Here is a 23,026-nt window from a genome sequence, read left to right as displayed (position 1 = left end):
TCTGTCAAAAAGCCGTCCATTTTGTGCATTTGCACTTTCATTCATCAACGTTCTCTAATTACAACATCCAGCAAGCATTATGCAAATAGATCAGAAAATGTCTGGGAATCTCCCCTATGTTAATAGAAAGACTAATAAATACAGACATAATATTCCGATTTCTAACACAAACTTGAGCTATATGGCTCCCTTCTGCAGAAAAGAAGAAAAAAAAATTAACATTTTGGTTGGAGTGCATGCATGCATGTATTTTCTAAGCCGCTTCTCCCTCAGGGTTGCGGGGGTTGCTGGAGCCTATCCCAGCGGTCATCGGGCGGAAGGCAGGATACACCCTGGACAGGTCTCCAGTCCATCACAGGGCTTGGTTGGAGTGCTTTTTTATATATTGAAACTACATCAATCCCTTTCTTTTAGGAAAAAAAAAAGTTTTCCATGATATGGGATGTCTATAAGTATTTCAACAAGATATGCCAACAACACAATTATACCTTGCAAGCTGTTAGAATTGTGCCTGGTACACTGCCTGGCAATGGTCATAACATCTGCACTAATTCTCCTGCAGGAATGTGAAATAAGAGTTAATGCATGTACTGACATGCACCTGGTAGAGTTTGCAAGTGTTGTGTGACTGTTGCATTAGAGTGAAAGCACTTGGACAACATCACAGACACCAAAACAGATGACATTCTGGCAACATACCAACTTTACTGCGCTGGATGACTTTAAACAGAGCAGTAATAAGATACAACAATACAACACAAACATAATGGATATAAAAGTCTTCTTTTTAATACTAACTTTAGGAAAAACAATAACTATATATTTCAGAAAGGTCTTGCGATCTTTGTTGAATGGATACTGATCATTGTGAACCACGTCTACTTGCAATTCATCTTCTCAAATAGGCCACCTAGACAAAACAAACAAAAAAAACATCACTAAACATTTAAGATTTTTCACTGTTGTGTGATTTTGTGTGTGTGTGTGTGTGTGTGTGCTATTGTGTGTGCTGTATGTGCTCTAGAGATCATAGGTTGCATAACTAATTTTCTCCTCCACTATTTGCTTCCACACTTCTTCCATGTAGCTAAACATATGGAAGGTAGTTTCTTAGCCGATGAAAAGTGCTGCTCTGGGTAAATTCCACAGATTTTTTATAATTTTTGAAAATTCAGCTGTTAAGATGTAAACAAAATTCAGATTGATTTGATGTGAAATGCATTGTTCTAGCAAACCTACCAAGTAAAACAGATTTTTTTACAGAGGTGATGATAGATATCAGAGGTCCAAAGCATTTAATGCATCTAAAGCTATATCACAAAGTTATTACACAAAAATAGTTACAAATGCACTGCCTGAGACATGCTGGCTTTGTATCAAGGTTTTGGCCTAAAACCTTTTTGAACAGAGTCATGGCAGACAGGTATGCACAGGTGTTGTAAGGTAAAATAGGAGAAAGAAAATGTAATCTTTCAGATGTGCCACTATTTTACCCTAATCAACATTACATATTAAACTAAGAAGACACATGTAGCTTCACTGGTCATGTTGGATAGTAAATAAAATAAGGTTAAGTTTGCATTGTAAAACTTACCACCCCTCGTTTCTATCACCACCCCTGCAAAGAAAATCCAAGCTGATACGTTTCTCTACAATGCACCATTTCATATCAAACTAGTCTGAATGACTTTGCATCTCAATGACAAAACTATAATATAAAATGCAAAGCTTTGAAATATTACACAATGTCATTAAGCCTCTTTTATATCTAATATTTCAATAATGTTTGTTATTATAGACATATATGTTAATCATAATGATGTGTTCAATCAGAATACATTTTATACCATTTTATAAACAACAATCATGGTTGCAAAAAAAGTACCACCACATTATTATGACAGTTTGGTGCAGAACATTTGGGCCTTGATGAATGATCATATTTGCATAATATGATTATAGAATTCTTAAACAAAGTTATCTAGAAGCCACACTGCGAGAATGAAAATGATAACTGTGGGTTATTTCAGCATTCCTATAAATTACACTTTCCTTGGAAACTGCTCATATTAGAATATTGCAACAATTACACTGACAAATGCACAAGAGCTGAGACCTTCTGTCAATATTAAAATTCACACACACAACCAAAAATATATAAATAATAACAGAAAAGGTCCTGGAACTCCCCATCTGCCACAAGATGAGTGTTTGCCAAGCAGAAGGGAACAACATTAACCAAGGTAAACTCATGCAGGGCCTGCTGCCTGTGATGGATGAGGGGTAACTTGAGCTCAAGGATTGGTCCATTATTTTTTACAAGGACAATAATCCATGCACCTCATAATACTGCCACAGTAATCGTTCCAAAAAAAGAGATGCATCAGGCCAAAGTTTCGTATCAAAGACCTGGAGAACTATAGTAAAATCTTTAAGGCAGATGTAGTGGGTGTTGACATAAGGCTCTTATAGTAATGCAACTGTGAATTAAAATGAATAAATTGTTGTTCCCCCCCCAAATACCATTACCTCATAGCCAATAATAAGGTTTAGATTCAAGCAGGGCCTTGTTATGTGTGGATTATCGTGTACTGGCAGAGAAGAGACAGAAGCCTTGGGAACAGTAAGGGCTGCCAACCGACATGGTCTTTTGATGGTTCTGTCCTGGTATTTCCTTATCTGCTCACTCCAAACTTGGCAAGGTGACTGATGAATACTTTTCTCTTAATGAGAGAAGCTGAATAGCTGATGCACTACAGGGGAGAAAGTCACTTGCTGAGACAAGTAGAAGGCATTAAAGACCATTTGGTTTTAGCACAGGCAGTGATATTGCAGAGAAGAAGCTCCGACGAGTGTCTAATTTAGTCTGTGCTACAAATGGTAATGGGATAACCTCGCACTGAACTCACCAGTTAGTCTGCGTGCCGTAGCCAAGTTAACCATTTCCTCTAGAGCAGTTACCTTGCAGTATTACTTTGGTTCTTTTTCATTTCAGTGGCAAGTTTCAGTGAAATTCACACATTAATAAATGATAAGTGCCTTTAGAGATGTCAGAAATGCTATTTTCTACTGTAAATACTTCTCATCTATTAGTCAAGGATCTCTCAGGCATGGTAGAGAACAGAGCGTAAAGTGTTCTCATAGACGAACTTGAGATTCCTCTCAAACGCAGAGACTCACTCTCTCTCACAAACATCCTTCTCTTCACCAGTCTGAGCAGACAGGCGGCCTCAGTACATCATCTATGCCGCTGTTAAATGCTTGCGGCACATGAGTCACATTCACAGTGGCCTGCAGCAGTTAAGCCTCCAGACAGAGCACTCAGCTCCATCTCCTGTAACTGAATCTGACCTCCATCATCTGATTACCCTGGCCCTCTGCCCAACGTCATCCCCACCACCCAGACGCAACTGTTAATGTGTGTAAACTCACCAACTGCTTGCTGTCCTCATTGACACTCTCTCCTTTTTTCCTCTACAGCATCTCGATCTCTCTCAGTCTGGCTATCTGAAACTTTCTTTCCTTTCTAGGTGGATTGTGTCTAATAAATATGACTGAGGGTCCGCACCTTCTATGCAGCAGTCATATTCAGCCTCATATGCAGCCTGTTCACAGCAAAACAAAACCATGCAAATGAACATTTCACTGGTTGTTTCAGCCCCAATTTGGAATTCTAATGGCCACCAGCACTTACAGTGTCACAGCAGGCAGCACTACAATTACTGCTTCATCTGCCAAAGACGATGCGCCTTCCTGCACTAGAGGAAAATAAATAGGAAATGGGCTTTTTCATAACACTTGTGGAGAAAAACAGCTCCTCGGCATCAGCATTATGTCTCTTCCCAGTGCTCAAGCCTTGAGGCCTTCTCATGCGCACTAGTGAAAAGAGATATGGAATAACCAGAGACACAACTTTCTGCCATTAATTAGGAACCTGCCTGGAAGGAGAGGCATCAGATATGCTGGTAAACACATGAACCAGAGGCTTTGTTGCTGATTCTTGGCTAACAGGCTGTGGAGCTCGCTCTTTAAAATGCATGTTAGATCTCACCTACTGAGAGTTTTTAAGTGTCAGGCAATTGAAATTTTCTGTTTTTTTTCCCCCACTATTCAAAAGCACAGACAGGTGCGTTTACTGTAGGTAACTACGTTGGCAGTTACACAAGTTAGTAACTGGCAGTTATGCAAGGCTTCCGAACCGAGGATTGGCAATTATTGTCAGCTATAATGAAAGGTCAGTATGCTGCACACTCTACTTTTGTTAATTGCCCTAAACATATTTAGACTGCAATACAAATGTGCATGTATAAGGAATGCACTACAACGTTCTGAATGGAATTGAGACTTTTTAACACAATGGGCTTTAGGGGCTACAACCCAACTTTTTTCAAGGGGATGATAGCATAACTACAATGATGTATCACATTGAAAGCACCCACAAGTGGAATTAGAAAGTAGAAAGACGTTTGTTTTGTCCATGTTCTCTGAGAGAAAGAATGACGCAAGCTTTCAAAAAGTTCAAAGCTATCGCCAAAAGCTTTCAAAAATCAAAGCTTTTTGATTATCATCTCTATAATTCATGTTTGTGTTCAAATCATATTGTAAAACACCATCAAACATGGATGTTTAAAGCCAATGTTAAAGGTATCTGCTATGGTAATAGAGGTGTGGGAGTGGTCCACGGCAGAGTGCGCTCAAGAATCCTTTAACATGCCCTTGTACATAACAGTAAATAAGGGCAGTTCAGAGTTACAGAGTTGCTGGTTTAAGTGAGGCAGGAAAGGTCTGAGAGAAATAACTGCTGAGGGAGCTCTGACCTGATAGGAGTTCAGAGAGCGCAGTGACGGGGGCAGTCTGCTGTTGCAGGCGGTCAGGAGCTGCAGTACCTCTTCACACGTGCTCTGAGGAAGTGGCAGCGGGTGAACACTTATATCCTTCTCCCAGGCATCAATAGCCCTGCAGAAAGAGAGCGAGAGAGAATAAGCAACTAGAGCGAGTGAGACACAGCGGATGAGAGACACATAAATTCCATTAATCTGACAGTTTGAAACATTACAGTTTTAATCATGTCACAGCAATTTGTCAGCAGGGAACGCTGAACAGAGAATGAGAGCATGACACAGACAGAGAAGCAGAGAGATTGATGTTCTGCCACACGTTATAGCGATGATCTATTCAGGACATTTCAGTGACATTTAGCCATCTGTGTTGCAGTTCTGCAGGAAGCACAAAACTCTACTCCTAAAGTGAACTCCTTGGTGAGGCTCAGGGAAACTACAAAGCCAGCAAAAAAACAATCACGTTTGTCATTCTGACAACACGACACACAACTCAGGAGTAATAAGGTGAGCAGTTTGGACTATGAGCTCTGGTTATTGATACGGTCTTCCTCCTCTAATAATTTTTGCACAGACAACTATTTCAAACAGACAATGATACAGCATCACATCTCATGCTTAGAGATCCATAATAATATTGGAATCATATTGGTATCGGCAGATATTTGCTTTAAAAATGACTGGCATCACACAGTTGTTTAGATCTGTGAAATATTTCAGAAGAGCACAATGTTTAGGTGACACTGGACTAATGTCTGCATTTTAGTCATTTCACCGCACTTATAACCTGAAATGAATGTTATATTTCTCTACAGTGCTGGTCCAGCCAGATGTAGTTCCAAGTGCTACATTAATAAAAGTTTTTGTATCCAGATTAGCAGATGGACAGGAAAATACTGAATACTGGCAACAGCACACGGTTATTTTATTAGTGCATCCCTACTCACACTTGCCTAAATTTGCATGGAACTCCATGAACTGTCCTCATATGGCCATCATATAAATTCTCTCTTTTAAACAAGTGGGTCAATTTATAAATAACAGTCCCAATTACAAAATTTATCATTTTTTTGATAAACACTTGTCTGCTTTGGCTCGTTATAGAGCCGAACTTTAGATTATCTGACGACAAACGAGTGATGGGAGCTAGGGGTCAGTAGGGAAAAAAAATAGTACATCACAAGAGTTAAAGAAATTTTTATGATATACAATATGTACCATATTCTGACACAGACACAATGCGGTAGACATGTCTTTTAAAAACTAGCATCACTATCCATACAATGATTAGTATTAAACAGTTCACATACCATGCTGCTCGAAATCCAATAAAGCAGGACTAATTATGCTCTCTCTAATGAAACATGCCGTTGGTCGGTTTGTATTAAGATTAAGAGACCCTTATTAGTCCCACAATGGGGAAATTTCAACTCCGCATTTAACCCATCCGTGAAGTGAAACACCACATACACACTAATGAGAACACACACACTAGGGGGCAGTGAGCACACTTGCCCGGAGCGGTGGGCAGCCCAATCCGCAGCGCCTGGGGAGCAGTTGGGGGTTAGGTGTCTTGCTCAAGGACACCTCAGTCATGTGCTGTCGGCTCTGGGGATCGAACCGGCGACCTTCCGGTCACGAGGCTGGATCCCTAACCTCCAGCCCACGACTGCCCCGAAAGATTGTGTATTACAATAACAAAACATCACAATAACGCTAGAATACTGTCACTGTCCCCAAACGGGAGCCTTCACAAATCACATTACACTATAATCAATTCAAAAAGTAAAATCTTTCATATCCATTTCATGTCCTTGAAGAACTCAAGATGTCTGTTAATAGGTTTAGTGACACCGCTACTTGGGTAAATTGATACGAAAGTTTTCCATAGCCAATTCACATCTACTTCTAGCCCAGAATGAGTTTGCTTTCAGACACAGACACGGCTGCAGAGCTGATAGTAGATCATAACTTAACCGACATTCTATACTCTGTACCAAATACTGTTTACAATTACTTTATAGCTGTAATGCATTCAAGAAAAAGCTCAGAAAAACAGGAAAAAAGATTTACTTTTTACACAATACAGTTGTTGATTGTAAACAAATTCATTCAGCATGGTTTACTGTGAAATGGTGAACCTACACATATCTGCTGAAGATTTACAGGTAACATTGATGATGGTAAAAAAGGCAAATGGGGAAAAAAAAAATATTTGGGGAATACTTTGTCTTACAATACCCTGAATGTATCTTTCCTCCATGAATGCATTTTTTATTTTTAATAATATATAAAACATCAGACAGCATATTTGTTACCTCATGTAACAGCTTTGTGTGGCACCTTTTAGAGGCATTAAACACTTCCTCTTACCAGTGCTGTGAACAATTCTCTAAAATGGAGCCCTTCATATCAAACCACTGACTTTGTTTTACATCTAAATGATTAAATTATGCAGAAATGTTGAAAAATCAGTTGAAATCCCTTTCAAGGCATAAGAGCAGCTTAACATGGTGAGCAGTAATGTGATGCACTGGCAGGTCCTATTAATTTCCAGTCAGCTGCAGTGTGTATGGCACAATTAAACAGTAAACAGAGCACAGACCCTCTTCGACCAGACTCATAATGTGGCTAGCTCAGAAAAGCAGACCTTGCAAATTAGACTGATTCTGTCTGTGAGGGAGAGCAGCTGTCAGAACAGTTCTCTCTGCAAACCAGAAGAATAAAATCTCTCAGATTTGACACAAGCTAGAGTCGTAATGACCTGCTTGTATCAGATAGACAAAGAGGTGCCATGTGCACACCCACCAGTCCTCTTTGGATCACTTAAGCATCGTCAAGTCACAGGAATTACTTGCAATGCCGCTCCTGGGAGGGTGAGAGAGTATTTCTGGGTAGGAGCTGTAGGTGTAAGTATACGCGTAGGAGTCTGCGAGTGATCTTGAAAACGGCCCTGAACCTGGGTCCATGTACAATATGCGGCGCATGACAAAGCAATTTATTATAATACTTCAGCCCAGACAGAGGCTAGAAACAATGCATCTCTATGCACCAATGATGTGGTTAACTTAAAACAGAACATGCTGTAACTATTACTACTGATTATATTAGTAAAAGAGTTATTGGCTTGTTATTTTAATGATATATATATATTTTTATAAAATTTTATAAAACATTTCGATACTAAGTCTTTAGGACTGAAACAATCCTTATAACTTAAAAGTAAAGGTGGGGGGGTTGAAAAGGCTTATAGAGAAATTCTATAAATATAAGCTTTACAAAAACAATGAATTTTAATTGAGCTGCTTTTGCATCTTATAATTTCCATATATGGACTGTTTGGACTGAAGAGTGAACGGCATGTTTAGAAACTTGAAACATGTTGGCACATTTATAACTTTCATATAATATAATTTTCATGTATTTGTATAACTAAAAATAAATAAATAAATAAATAAACAAACAAACAAAAAAACCCCACTGTATTTCATGTAAATGTAGAGTGTCCACCAGGCTCCATTTCTTATTGTAGAAGGAATCAGAAGGAGAATTTAAAGCATGCATTATCATTAATTAGCATTAATTAATTAAACAATTAGCACTGTGTATTTATATATATTTCATGTACTATTTTATATTTACTGAGTAATCAAGTTTAAATCAAGCTACCATGATGGATCTGAACAGCAATAAATGAACACATACTGTTAGAAATGTGGACAAGTGAACATCCATCACTATTAAGAGATCAAATCAAAAATCAACTACACATTCAAGGAATCTAATCAGAAGTGAAAGTCATTAAAGAAGGGGAGGCAGGTGGTTTGGGGAAACACAGATCAGACGAGGTGTTAAGAGATTGTAATTAAAGAGCTGGGTGAGCACTAGAGTGGAACATGTGAATTTATAGCTTACTCCTGGTGCTTGCTGTGAGTGCAGGGGAGGTAAAGGACTTTGCTTGCACAAACTGCCTGGCATGATTGATGCTCATCAAGATGGCGGTCGCTGTTGGATATGGGACTGTCACTGCTCCTGGCTTTCTCAGAGAATGAAGCAATCAGAGTATCCGTGTTCAGAAGCCAGATCTGGTGATTTAATAAATAATAAAAAAAAAAGTATCTAGCTGACATTTACTTGAAGGAATATTGTAACAGTAATTTGTCACTGAAAACAGGTGAGGAAAGGGAAAGGAAGGGAGGGAGGAGAGGAAAGGTAGAAAACAAAGGAAAGGAAGGAAAGGAAGGAAGGAAAGGAAAGGAAGAAAGGGAGGAAGGGAAGGAAAGGAAAGGAAAGAAGGAAGGAAAGGAAGGAAGGAAAGGAAAGGAGGAAAGGAAAGGAAGAAAGGAAAGGAAAGGAGGAAAGGAAAGGAAGAAAGGAAGGGAAGGAAAGGAAAGGAAGAAAGGAAGGAATAAAGGGAGGAAGAAAAGGAAATGAAGAAAGGAAGGGAAGGAAGGAAAGGAAAGGAAGAAAGGAAGGGAAGGAAAGGAAAGGAAAGGAAAGGAAGGAAGGAAGGAAGGAAGGAAGGAAGGAAGGAAGGAAGGAAGGAAGGAAAGGAAGAAAGGAAAGGAAGAAAGGAAGGAAGGGAAGGAAAGGAAGAAAGGAAGGGAAGGAAAGGAAGAAAGGAAGGCAAGGGAAGGAAAGGAAGAAAGGAAGGCAAGGGAAGGAAAGGAAGAAAGGAAGGAATAAAGGGAGGAAGAAAAGGAAATGAAGAAAGGAAGGGAAGGAAAAGAAAGGAAAGGAAGAAAGGAAGGAAGGAAAGGAAGGAAGGAAAGGAAGAAAGGAAACGGAGAAAGGAAAGGAAGGAAGGCAAGGGAAGGGAAGGAAAGGAAAGGAAGAAAGGAAGGAATAAAGGGAGGAAGAAAAGGAAGTGAAGAAAGGAAGGGAAGGAAGGAAAGGAAGGAAGGAAAGGAAGAAAGGAAGGAAGGAAAGGAAGAAAGGAAACGAGGAAAGGAAAGGAAAGGAAGAAAGGAAAGGAAAGGAAGAAAGGAAAGGAAGAAAGGAAGGAAGGGAAGGGAAGGAAAGGAAGAAAGGAAGGAAAGGCTGAAAGGAAGGGATGGAAAGGAAAGGCTGAAAGGAAGGGAAAGAAAGGAAAGGCTGAAAGGAAGGGAAAGAAAGGAAAGGCTGAAAGGAAGGGAAGGAAAGGAAGAAAGGAAAGGAAGGAAAGGAAGGAAGGAAAAAGCATACAGTAACTCTGCAGCAGCAGAGACAGTTGAAGTTTAGAATGACCTTACCATGATCATAGCTTTGCCACCTGGGGTCTGGATGGAAAAGCGGAATGTGCTTTGAACAGATGACAGCTCAAAAAGTCTTGAAGCAAGGGCTCTTTCTAAGAACCGCTGTCTGGGTCAGAAAATGGCAAGAATGAATTACCTACTAGAGCTTATCAGGTCAAATAATCAAATTAATCAACAGTTTAAGCCATTAAAAGGCAAAAGGTCTGTAGAGTATGCTAGCATGTCAGACAATAGGCACATTTAGCTAAGAATAAATTTCACAGTACATACCTGGGCTGTGTAATCATGCTCTGTCCATCTTCGCTCTGTGTTACCACCACCTGAGTTATATAGAATTTTACCACCTCTGAAAGTATAAAGGAATAGTTGATGGTAAATAGGATGCCAACAGGATTCAACCTTAAAACATGAATTTAGGCATTTCTACCACTGTATGAAAGCAACATAGGGAAGAAAGTCTTGCACAAGCGAAGGCAGATGAGAGTCATGCATGAGTCCATGCTTTCTACATACATACATACATTTTATTATATATATATATACACACACACACACTGCTCAAAAAATAAAGGGAACACTTAAACAACACAATATAACTCCAAGTAAATCAAACTTCTGTGAAATCAAACTGTCCACTTAGGAAGCAACACTGATTGACAATCAATTTCACAGCTGTTGTGCAAATGGAATCGACAACAGGTGGAAATTATTGGCAATTAGCAAGACACACTCAATAAAGGAGTGGTTCTGCAGGTGGGGACCACAGACCACTTCTCAGTACCTTTCTGCTTTCTGGCTGATGTTTTGGTCACTTTTGAATGTTGGTGCTGCTTTCACACTCGTGGTAGCATGAGACGGACTCTACAACCCACACAAGTGGCTCAGGTAGTGCAGCTCATCCAGGATGGCACATCAATGCGAGCTGTGGCAAGAAGGTTTGCTGTGTCTGTCAGCGTAGTGTCCAGAGGCTGGAGGCGCTACCAGGAGACAGGCCAGTACACCAGGAGACGTGGAGGAGGCCGTAGGAGGGCAACAACCAAGCAGCAGGACCGCTACCTCTGCCTTTGTGCAAGGAGGAACAGGAGGAGCACTGCCAGAGCCCTGCAAAATGACCTCCAGCAGGCCACAAATGTGCATGTGTCTGCACAAACGGTTAGAAACTGACTCCATAAGGATGGTATGAGGGCCTGATGTCCACAGATGGGGGTTGTGCTCACAGTCCAACACCATGCAGGGGGCTTGGCATTTACCAGAGAACACCAGGATTGGCAAATTCGCCACTGGCGCCCTGTGCTCTTCACAGATGAAAGCAGGTTCACACTGAGCACATGTGACAGAGTCTGGAGACGCCGTGGAGAGTGATCTGCTGCCTGCAACATCCTTCAGCATGACCGGTTTGGCAGTGGGTCAGTAATGGTGTGGGGTAGCATTTCTTTGGAGGGCCACACAGCCTTCCATGTGCTCACCAGAGGTAGCCTGACTGCCATTAGGTACCGAGATGAGATCCTCAGACCCCTTGTGAGACCATATGCTGGTGTGGTTGGCCCTGGGTTCCTCCTAATGCAGGACAATGCTAGACCTCATGTGGCTTGAGTGTGTCAGCAGTTCCTGCTAGATGAAGGTATTGAAGCTATGGACTAGCCTGCCTGTTCCCTAGACCTGAATCAGATTGAGCACATCTGGGACATCATGTCTCGCTCCATCCACCAACGCCACGTTGCACCACAGACTGTCCAGGAGTTGGCAGATGCTTTAGTCCAGGTCTGGGAGGAGATCCCTCAGGAGACCATCCACCACCTCATCAGGAGCATGCCCAGGCGTTGTAGGGAGGTCATACAGGCACGTGGAGGCCACACACAATACTGAGCCTCATTTTGACTTGTTTTAAGGACATCACATCAAAGTTGGATCAGCCTGTAGTGTGTTTTTCCACTTTAATTTTGTGTGTGACTCCAAATCCAGGCCTCCATTGGTGAATAAATTTGATTTCCATTGATGATTTTTGTGTGATTTTGTCAGCACATTCAACTTTGTACAGAACAAAGTATTCAGTGAGAATATTTCATTCATTCAGATCTAGGATGTGTTATGAGTGTTCCCTTTATTTTTTTGAGCTGTGTGTGTGTGTGTGTGTGTGTGTGTGTGTGTGTGTGTGTGTGTGTGTGTGTGTGTGTGTATATATATATATATATATATATATATATATATATATATATATATATATATATATATATATATATATATATAGAGAGAGAGAGAGAGAGAGAGAGAGAGAGAGAGAGACACACACACATATACTTTTTTTTTAACAGTAATTTTGGTTAATTATAAACAGGGACCCATATTCTGAGTCACGCAGACATCAGACCTCTTGCAGATTTTCACTTACCAGCAATGCATTCAACAACCACAGTGTGAAGAAACAATTTATCATAGTAAGTCTCCTGTAAAACTCTACTCTTTTGGTCCACAGTCATAATACTTGTTTTTGGATTAATCATTGGTTGAGCAACCATATAATTTTCATTAAGTTCTCACTTGTTCTAACACCATTCAAATAACACCTGTTTACAGTAAATGTGCCCTTGACCTTGATGATATGGAAAAACAGATATCATGAGTAAACAAGCATCAAACAAAGCTAACGAAAGAAAAAACAGAACACTGGCATCAGACGTGTTATGCTACGCATCATACAGGGAATCTAGTTTTCTTGTCAGCGCAGAGCATAAAGTAAAGACAAGTTCCTGAAAAATACATAATGTAGATTCTGTGCATTGATTAAACATGTAATAATTATAAGCTAAACATCCAATTGTAATTAAACTAAAACAGCTACATCTTGGATTATGTGTTTTAAAACTGTGTGCAAAGTAACTGGCAAAGTAACTGCTCTGACTGCATTTCCTAAAGAGTATAATTTCGATGCAAATTCCAAAAAACACACCATGTTTGAAAAATAATTGTCAATTCCAGTTCTTTAGTTCTTTTACACTTTACATTTTTTATGCATACAGAAATAGACCCATGTCCTGTGAATGTAAAAGATGACTGATGGATGAGTGTGTGCAGAGATTTAAAAATGCCTGATATAGACAGAACTGCGGTGGCCCACTGAGTCATATCAAAACAACATTTACGCAAGCAAAAGCTGAGAACCCAACAGCATTACCAGGGAACACAAACACAAACACAAAAATGAGAATGAGAATGCAAACATATTACCAGAAAAGAAGCCTTTTAAAAACTATATATATATAGTCTTTTAATTATTCTATTGAACAATTTTTATTTATTATTACTTTTGTCAGTTTTAAGTTACTTCAGTGACCATTGTGAACAAAAATTTTGTTCACGTGTGTGTTTCTCTCTCTCTATCTATCTACATAGAAACACCCCTCACATTTCTGCAAATATTTTATTATATCTTTTCATGAGACAACACTACAGAAATTAAACTTGGATATAAAGTAGTCGGTGTGCAGCTTGTATAGCAGTACAGATTTACTGTCCTCTGAAAAGTACTCAACACACAGCCATTAATGTCTAAATAGCTGGCAACACAAGTGAGTACACCTCACAGTGAACATGTCCAAATTGTGTCGTTGTCCCTCCCTGGTGTCATGTGACTTGTTAGAGTTACAAGGTTCTAGGTGTGAATGGGGAGCAGGGCTGTTAAATTGGGTGTTTTGGGTACAATTCGCTCATACCGGCCTCTGGATATTCAACATGGAACCTCATGGCAAAATACTCTCTGAGGATGTGAGAAATAGAATTGCTGCTCTCAACAAAGATGGCCTAGGCTATAAGAAGATTGCAAACACCCTGACACTGAGCTATAGCACAGTGGCCAAAGTCATACAATGGTTTTCCAGGACAGGTTCCACTCTTAACAGGCCTCGCCAGAGTCGACCAAAGAAGTTGAGTCCATGTGTTCAGGGTCATATCCAGAGGTTTGCTTCAAAATTAGAGTGTGCTGCCAGCATTGCTGCAGAGGATGAAGAAGTGGGAGGTCAGCCTGTCAGTGCTTAGACCATACGTTGCACAATGCATCAACTGGTCCCGGAAGGAAGCCTCTTCTGAAGCTGATTCACAAGAAAGCCCTAGAAACAGTTTGCTGAAGACAAGCAGACCAAGAACATAGTGAATTCTTTACATTACTGAATTCATGTCCTCTGGTCTGACAAGACCAAGATAAACTTATTTGGCTCATTTGGAGTCCAGCATGTGTGGTGGCGCCCTGGTGAGGAGTACCAAGACAACTGTCTTTTGCCTACAGTCAAGCATGGTGGTGGTAGCATCATGGTCTGGTACTGCAAGAGTGCTGCTGGCACTGGGGAGCTGCAGTTTACTGGGGGAAACATGACTTCAACATGTACTGTGACATTCTGAAGCAGAGGATGATCCCCTCTCTTTGGAAACTGTGCCGCACGGCTGTTTTCCAACACAATAAAGATCCCAAACACACCTCCAAGATGACAACTGCCTTGCTGAAGGTAAAGGTGATGGACTGGCCAAGTATGTGTCCAGACATAAACCCAACTGAGCAACTGTGAGGCATCCTCAAGCCGAAGGAGGAGGAACACAAGGTGTCTAACATCCACCAGCTCCTTGATGTCATCATGGAAGAGTGGAAGAGGATTCCAGTAGCAACCTGTGTAGCTCTGGTGAATTCCATGCCCAAGAGGGTTAAAGCAATGCTAGATAATAATGGTGGTCACACAAAATATTGACACTTTCAGTACAATTTGGACATGTTCACTGTGAGGTGAACTCACTTCTGTTGCCAGCTATTTAGACATTAATGGCTGTGTGTTATTTTCAGAGGACAGTAAATCTATAATGCTATACAAGCTGTACACTGACTACTTTTAGTTATATCCAAGTTTAATTTCTACAGTGTTGGTCCATGAAAAGATAATAAAATAATTGCAGAAACGTGAGGGTTGCACTCACTTTTGTGAGATACTGTGTGCGTGTGTGTATGTATGTATGTGCACACACGCACACGCACGCACACACAGAGTTCACTGTTCACACAAATTTCAAGATGAATGGACCAAAAGAAATGGCCCAAAATTACTTCTGGCCCAAATGACTTCCAAGTCTGGTTCCACTGACTTGCCTTAAAAGTAGATTTTTCCTTCTCCTGTAAAGTTACAATTTTGGAGACACAAGGTTTTGTGCAGACAACAGTGATATATTCAAGGATCATTCAGCTGTGGAATCATCAGTAAAGCATTTGCTAGTACATTTGTCTCATGTTTATCGCTGTGTTTTTTTTTAACACAAAAAAAAAAACCCAGTGTTTTTAAATGCATTTCTGGTAATGTATTTGTGTTCTCTCTTTTGTATTTGTTAGCCGTTTTGTTTTGATATGCCACCATACAGAACAGTACTAATACATGACAGTGTGTGAGCAGTTTTCATTCCAACTTTATTTATTATGTATACATACAATAAAATAAATAAATGCATAATGTTTAATATGGGGGCATTAAACAAAGCCTACAATGGCTATGTAACAACAGCTCTCTTAATATTGCTATTCATGTTCTATAAATTTTACCTGTCGTGACTGCCTCTCCCAACACTGCAGAGCACTTCTTACAGAAGACCCCCACATTCCTGTGGCCAGGTTTCTGTAGACACAAACCAAAATAGACAGACGGCACAGTCAGGTTTAAACCACATAAAACAGAAATCAATAAGCAGAGAGGAACCATTTACTGAAGTGAGGGATGAATCAGGCGTTTGAACAGCCATGGGCTCCTCCATCTTACTGCTGCGGTTACTGAGAAAACCACAGCCAGCCCACAGAGTAAGGGAGGGAAAGAAAAATCAATCGTCTTGACGAACATGTTACTCTTCTCAGGCTGGTGGAGGCTTTTATAAAGGTAGATTGCCATGCTGCCTCCTTGAGCACCGTTCACCGTTCATAAAGAAGAAAGAGCTCTTTGTTCCCATCTCTGTCAGCCTAAAGGCAGTATGGAGCACAGCATTCCTCTAAACAAGAATGAAAACTCAGCAAGCGAAAGAGCTTGAAAATCCTCTGAAAGATTCCCTATGACAAGAGGCCACAACTTAACTCTTTCCTTTGAGTGCACAGCAACATTTGAAGTAGATGAATTAGTTTTAGGTACAGCTGTATAATTATTGCTGCTGTTATTATCATCATTATTGTTGTTGATGTTATTAGATGCTGGAATTGCAGGCAGTAACTTTATCCTCTTTTGTAGTGCTGCAGAACCAAACTGAAGTTGTTCACAGTTTCAGCAGAGGACAACAGAACAGCAACAAATACTCAGCTGAGGTACAATGAAAGGGAAAGCACTAAAGACTATTAATATCAATGATCTAATTAGCCATATGAAGCTTGTTTCAGTTTGTAGCACTGTGCAAAGATTATTCATTTATTTAGTTTCCAGTCAAAATGGACATTTTTTATAACAACAACAATAATAATAATAAAAATCATCTTTATTATTATTATTATTATTATTATTATTATTATTATTATTATTATTATATCTTGGCAGTAATAAAACAGCAATTAACAGTAATAGAAATGCTTTAATGTAAAAGAAGAAGTAATGAGTTTTCAATTAAAATTTTGTAAGACAGACACATTAAATTGAAAAGATAAATAGTAAAAGAGAGGTAGAATTTGTATTAAATGCTAAATTAAATATATACATTTTCAGATGTTTCTTAAAAGTTTGCAGTGAGCTTGGCTGTCTAATAAAAGACAGAACTGAGTTCCAGAGTTAAGAAGCATAGTGACTAAAAGAGGCCTCTCCACATTTTCTCTATTTTATAGAAGGTATTTGTAGAAGGCCAGCATCTGCAGGTCTAATATCACATGCTGGAGACATTCTGTGAAATTAGCAGGTGCTTTAAGGTCATTTAGAACCTAAAAAAAACTAGTAGCAGAATTTTAAACATACAGGCAGCCCCACTCTTTCAAAAATGTATTTTTGTTAGGGTCCATGCTGCTGCATTTTGTAAGTTGTAGAGGATACATGGATTTCTTAAGAAGCTCAGCAAGGAGAGCATTGCAGGTACCAACTGTGTGAATTAGATGCATCAGTTATCATTGGTTAATCTAAATAGTCTTGTAACTTTAGTCACCACGATCACATGCAGAATAAAACAGAGCTCAGAGCTAAGATTACATCCAGGTTTTATACTTAGGCTTTGCTATACAAAATAAAACAGTCTAGCTTCTCACAAAGCAACTTTTCTTAATTTTAGTATCAAGGGTCAGTATTTCAGCTTTTTCTTGGTTTAGTCATAGTAAACTTGACATCCACCAAGCAATGTCTGACACACAGCTGGTAAGCCTGTCAGAGTTTTGATTAGATATAAAATAATGCAATTGGATAAAGAAAGGGAAAGTTAAAGAAAAGTACATTAAAAAATGAGTTTTCAAAACTCAAGTTAAAAAATTATTAAAAGATTTTGAAAATGGGGCTCCTAACAACCGTGCCAACACCTATTAAACAACTAACAGAAGCTGTTACTGAAAAAATTATAGATTAAAAAAAAAAAAATGCACAAATCAAAGAAGCTGCTGGTGGAGTCCAGACCTCAACATCACTGAATGTGTTTGTGATCACCTGGATTGTGAAAGCAGAAAGTGCAACCAGGTTGTAAGAACTTTGTAGGTGTGGAAAATATTCCTGTACATTTAAAAAAAAAAAAAAAAAAAAAAAAAAAAAAAAAAAAAAAAACTTAAAGCAAGTCTCCTGAAAAGAATGGACGTTGTAATAAAGGTAAATTGTGGACTTGCTAAATACTGAATGACTTCACTGAGCCTTCTGTGTAATTCTCCTTTAAATATACATTTTCTGCTCTTTTCCCTGATGCTGAAAAATTTATAACTTGTACATAATAGCTGCTTTGACTGGAAATTAAATAAATTAAAGATGTTCCCTGACTTCTTCACAGTACTAGATGCATATTTGGAGGTTTAACCTGTCAGTGTTAACTGCACTTCAAATATGAATTACTATACTAACTTACTATGTCAAAATGCAAAAAAGCAACAGCAGTCATGGATACCACACGGCAACAAATGAACGGCTATTTGTGTCAGTAACATGCAAAATTGTTGTCAATCTCAACAATGTAACATACCTTCCCCGAATGTTGATTAGAGCCAGAGTTTACATGGGATAGGTCCACTTCCTGTGCAAGGCTTTGGTCGCAACTACTATCCCAGGTCAAGAGGAAATAAGTGTCTCCAAGTAAGCAGTCCTCTTCTTTAGGGAGAAGCTTTCTGTTTGCAAAAGGATCAGGATGGCAGCACCAATCATCCACTAAAGCATTCCAGTTCCCGTTGGGTAGGGGGAGAACTCGTCTGAAAACTCTGTTCAAGAAGGAAATTGTCATACACTTTACTTGCTCAACAAAGTTGTGGTCTTTAAAGCCGTGTTACATGGCTAAATGCCTCTGTCTTAACTACATTCGTCTCTTCAATGAACTAGAATAGGATAAACCAACTTACTCTTTGAACTAGATTTGAACAAATGAACTTCTGCCTCACCTGTCTTTAAACAGCATGGCCCCGCAGGACTGGCACAGAATACAATACTTCTCCTGCGCTCTCAAGCGCTCAATCACACTGTCTGAAGCCTCTGGCAAAAGTAAACAACAAAATAACAAACATAACCTACATCACAAGAGGACACTGGAAAGGTCTACAACTGCCAAATGAGGAGATAGATATTTGACCTTTTTAAATAGGAGGTCACACTTTTAAAACAAAATTATTTTATATGACTTTCAGAAAAACCTAGGTTCATGCCAGTAGTGGCATGCAGAAAAACATCATCATATACACAAACATACAGTAAGAACCCACTTACCCATGTATAAGAAATTAACAAAAAAAATGTGTCAGTGAGAACCAGCCTTTGATGACCCCAAAGTTGAAGAAAGTTGTCAAGACAACTAGTTTCAAGGTCATGTGGTCACAGATCTTGCCCAACAGGGCTCAAGAGTACTGCAGTGGCTCATAGCCAAAGGTCATGCGACCGGTGCATTCCGTGTTCCGTCATTAGTCTCAGTTAATCTCTGAAGTGTGATAATGTGTGGAGCCTGAAGGCAGGTCTGCATTCATTACTTAAACTCCTCAAGCAAATCAAATGAGATTCAACCACCCCTTGCACAGTGTCATGCTTAATGACCTTCTGACATCAGCTCATAAGGGCTTCTGTGTTCGTCTTTATGTACAAACTCCTGTGACAGCGAGTGCAGCGTACACAATTAGTTTACATTCAGAATTATCTTCAGCGGGTACCTGAACACTGGTCCACCTTCAACCGCAGTCTGATATGCAACCCATCATCATTCACTTCAGCACTCTTCTGACACGACCCCTCCACTAGACCGAGCCCTGGTAACAGCTTCACTTGATACTCCCCATCAGGTGCTCGAATTTTAAGGGCTGAGTCTCCACTAGACACATTTATCTCAGCTCTGTCTTCAACAGCATCATTTCTAAATGAAAAAAAAGCCAAAGTTAGCAAAGGTAAATAGTACTGCACTACTCATGTTGACTTATAAGGACTACTGAGAATTTCAAAGGGCACATTTCTTCATTTTCCTTGCGTTTTATTTCCCAGGGATCTACTAATGGATGAATTCAAATCAGGATGTTTTTGCAGCTTAATTTCCATATATGAACTGTATGGATAGGGAAGTGAGTAGTAAGCTTTGAGACTTAAATAGTGCTTGCATATTACATCAGACTCTGATTTCAGAAGAACGAGGAGTTATGTTTTCCATGACATGCGCCCTTTAAAATAAAAAGCAAAAGCAAGTAGGAAAAACATAATATCATAATTAATTATCAGAAAGCCACTGAAACCTATTTTAAGGGCTCTGGTGAAAAAAATATTGAACACAGTGCAAAAAAAAAAGAAAAAAAAAAGAAAGGCCATCGTTCTCTACACCCACTATTAGAACGGTTTCAACCTGGGGCGAAAAGAGAAAGTAGGGGCCATCCATCAGCACTGTCCAATTCTACCTGTCCTCAGCCCACCTCTCACATGCGAACAGCAGAACGGCCTAACAGGCTTAATGAGTGCATGAACTCTGTAGATTCAGTACCGCTTCAGTACCATTACCAGCAAGAAGGGCTGTGATGAGAAAGAACTGAGATATGTTGTATTTATAATTTTAGTCCCAATGTGCATTTTTCCTCCAACCATCTGCCAGCTCACGAGTATCAGATAAACACTATTAAAAGCATCCACTAAAAAAGGGTCCCAAGCCTAATAAGCACCTCCACCTAGTGGTGGAAGGTAATACTACTTAAATACGGAGCTTCACAAGATGAGACATCTAGTAGTAAAAACGGCTGGTTTTTACTTTTTGAAAACCACAATTACTGCAATATATTGTCTAGGTAGATACGCAGAACTGAACGTTGATGCTTTGCTTACAATATGCTTATATATATATATATATATATATATATATATATATATATATATATATATATGCTTATATAATATACAATACAATATGCTTAGCATAAGGCACAGATTCCTGACCCTGGAGTACTCACTGACCTTAGTGCTTACCCTATTTAAACACACATGGGCCCGTATTCATAAAGCTTCTCACAGTAAGATCAGGTACTCATCTAGGATCAGATTCCTCGACTTGCCTGAAAGAAGCAGGTCACAGCTCAGCACTCCTGCCCAGAGAAGTGTAACGAATACAAGCCCAGATACAGCACATCAGCCAGATCTGAAGCGGGTGTATCAGGCTACGTTCAGACTACAGGCAAACCGGATTTATTCCTCAAATCAGATCATTTCAGACGACTGTCCGCACGGTTATTTGCAAGAGATCAGATCGGATTTGTGTGACCAGGCACCACCAATGGGTTTCTGCGGTAAGAGAGTCAGTAGCTACGCTGGTCACGTGGGTTTCAAACGCGCATGCAGGAGAGATGGAGGTGCGTCATCAAGGTGCAGCATCAAAATGATTTGGCATAAATGGGAATATTTGGTGCTCTTCTTTCATCCCAGTGCTTCCGTCACTCCGGATTTGACATCGTCGTCGTTTGCAAAAGACACCCTGAGAGCGGGTTTGAGCGGGTTGAGAGTCCGAGCTGAGGAGCGGCTGTAAAGCCCGAATCACATTTCAAACCAAAAATTACATTCAACGTTTCTTTACTGTCGCACGTGTTCAGCGGAACCAACATGACAGACTGATGTTGTCCCCGGACGATGAAAAGGACTGAGAATGTCTGAAATAAAGTTGTTTTTTTAATAAATACAGCAGATTCTTGTCCTTGCCTGCTCCGTTTGTCTTGTATTCCCGTGTTTATCACAGTCGCATCAGTGCTAGGTGACTGTCAGCTAAATGTCAGAGAGCTCATGAACCAGATAAGGATGTCTAAAATAAAATGCATAGTATAGCCAGCTTAACTGATTGTGTGCGCTGCTTTTTTCTGAGTGCATTTTGTAGAAAAATATGAGCAGAATTTATCCTTTGTGTTTTATAAATAAATCAGATGAGGACAACGGGTGGACTGAAATGATTTACAAACGGTCACAGTCAGCTATCTGTACTAATCTGGGGCGGCGAGTCGAGCACATGCGGACAGACACGACAGCAGCCCGTTCTTTATACACAGTAAAATCCCACAACAGCGCCACTGCAAGAGAACAGCCGCTGCAGGTCCAGGGGCCGTTACTACACTCCGAGGTCAGAGAACGACCGTTTCTCACCTCGAGCTCACTGATAAACGGTCAACATTAGGACCTGAAGGTTCCGTAGAGAACCCCGAGCCTCACTATCGTCCATTTTCGCTAGGTTATATGTTCTTGTACAGAGAAGCTGCGGTAAAGGTCTTGTAAACCGGCTCTGGGTCGTATTGTGTGTATTGCGGCGTTAAGCGTCCCTCAGCTCCCGTGATGTGCTCATGCTTGGCTGGGCTGCTTGGCTGGGTAACTTGTCTGGTTACCGTCATCCAGGTCACGATTCACTTTTATTATTTATTTCCTGTTTGTTTATTTTGCTGTTTCTTCTGGTCTCAAGTCCACGGAGGTTTCACTTTATAAGACGTGTTTTAAGCAGCACTTGAACGGCATGAAAAACTAGTCTAACGCGTCCAAATCCACATAAACTAACGAAGGATTTATTCCTGTGTGCAGACACAAATAAGCGTCCAGGATCGAAGTGAACGAGCGCCGTTCAGCACAGAGTAAGAAACACTCGTGACGCCGCTGGTCTGCGTGCGTGACGTCAGCCCACGTGCGAACTGCGAAACGCTTGAAACTTCAGAAGAGACCGGACTGACTGACCCGCTTCACTGAAACGACCCAAATGACTCGGAATGAATGGACATGACCAGCTACAAACGACCCTTCTCCACTCACTGGCAGCCAGACAGGAAGCAAGCGGACATGATCCGTGAAAATGAGCGCAGTACTTGCCGTAAAACGATGAGGCCGCTTTGCAGCCGTTGTCTCAGCTCTAGAAAGATGAAGTGCTGTTTCTCCATCACCTCCATTTCTGTCCGCAGTTCTAAACGCACGTCTCAAACGGCGGGCATGGACGTGCTTGTCATTTCTTTCTGTGGCTGTTGCCTCACAGGTTCCTGCAGAGAGGCATTACTGCCATCTAAGGGCCTGGCGCGTTAACGCCGCCGTCCGATCTGGGCTGAGAGCAGGCTGTGAACCTGTAAAGCGCTCAGGCTGAACTCTAGACTACAGAACTCAGCACAGTGCAGGACTGAAGATGAATCGCTTTATATCGAACTCGCATTTTGAGAGAGTGCAATTTTCAACTCGCAAGAGCTACGTTTTCTTTTCAGTTATAGCCAACATTGTCAAAAACGATGTCTTCCATCCATCCATCCATTTTCCAAGCCACTTCTCCGTCAGGGATGTCTTAAGCTGAGAAATTTAACCTAATATAACAGAGCTGTAT

At 40.3% G+C, this 23,026-nt stretch overlaps 1 protein-coding gene across 1 annotated transcript; it reads right to left on the bottom strand.

Annotated features, from left to right (window-relative positions):
- Positions 1 to 680: 680 nt before the first annotated feature.
- Positions 681 to 22,746, bottom strand: ube3d (ubiquitin protein ligase E3D). Its single transcript, XM_017709193.2, has 10 exons — positions 22,531 to 22,746; positions 19,377 to 19,576; positions 18,621 to 18,711; positions 18,212 to 18,443; positions 15,642 to 15,714; positions 10,343 to 10,418; positions 10,070 to 10,178; positions 8,754 to 8,923; positions 4,818 to 4,956; positions 681 to 910 (listed from the first exon to the last, which is right to left on the bottom strand). The coding sequence occupies exons 1-10, from the start codon at positions 22,605 to 22,607 to the stop codon at positions 890 to 892; spliced, it is 1,188 nt and encodes a 395-aa protein (XP_017564682.1). The 5' UTR covers positions 22,608 to 22,746; the 3' UTR covers positions 681 to 889.
- Between the last annotated feature and the right edge of the window lie 280 nt (positions 22,747 to 23,026).

Source organism: Pygocentrus nattereri, chromosome 3, assembly GCF_015220715.1.
Source record: "Pygocentrus nattereri isolate fPygNat1 chromosome 3, fPygNat1.pri, whole genome shotgun sequence".
NCBI lineage: Eukaryota > Metazoa > Chordata > Actinopteri > Characiformes > Serrasalmidae > Pygocentrus > Pygocentrus nattereri.
This window is presented reverse-complemented; position numbering and strand designations above follow the sequence as displayed.

What these genes read in the sequence shown, in the direction of transcription:
- ube3d (XM_017709193.2), bottom strand. Translation starts at nt 22,607, where the DNA reads ATGGAGGTGATGGAGAAACAGCACTTCATCTTTCTAGAGCTGAGACAA. An exon ending in GCCATGCTGTTTAAAGACAG is followed by an intron (nt 18,444 to 18,620) that starts GTGAGGCAGAAG and finishes CTTCTTGAACAG; the next exon opens with AGTTTTCAGACGAGTTCTCC. An exon ending in GTGGCAAAGCTATGATCATG is followed by an intron (nt 8,924 to 10,069) that starts GTAAGGTCATTC and finishes TTAAATCACCAG; the next exon opens with ATCTGGCTTCTGAACACGGA.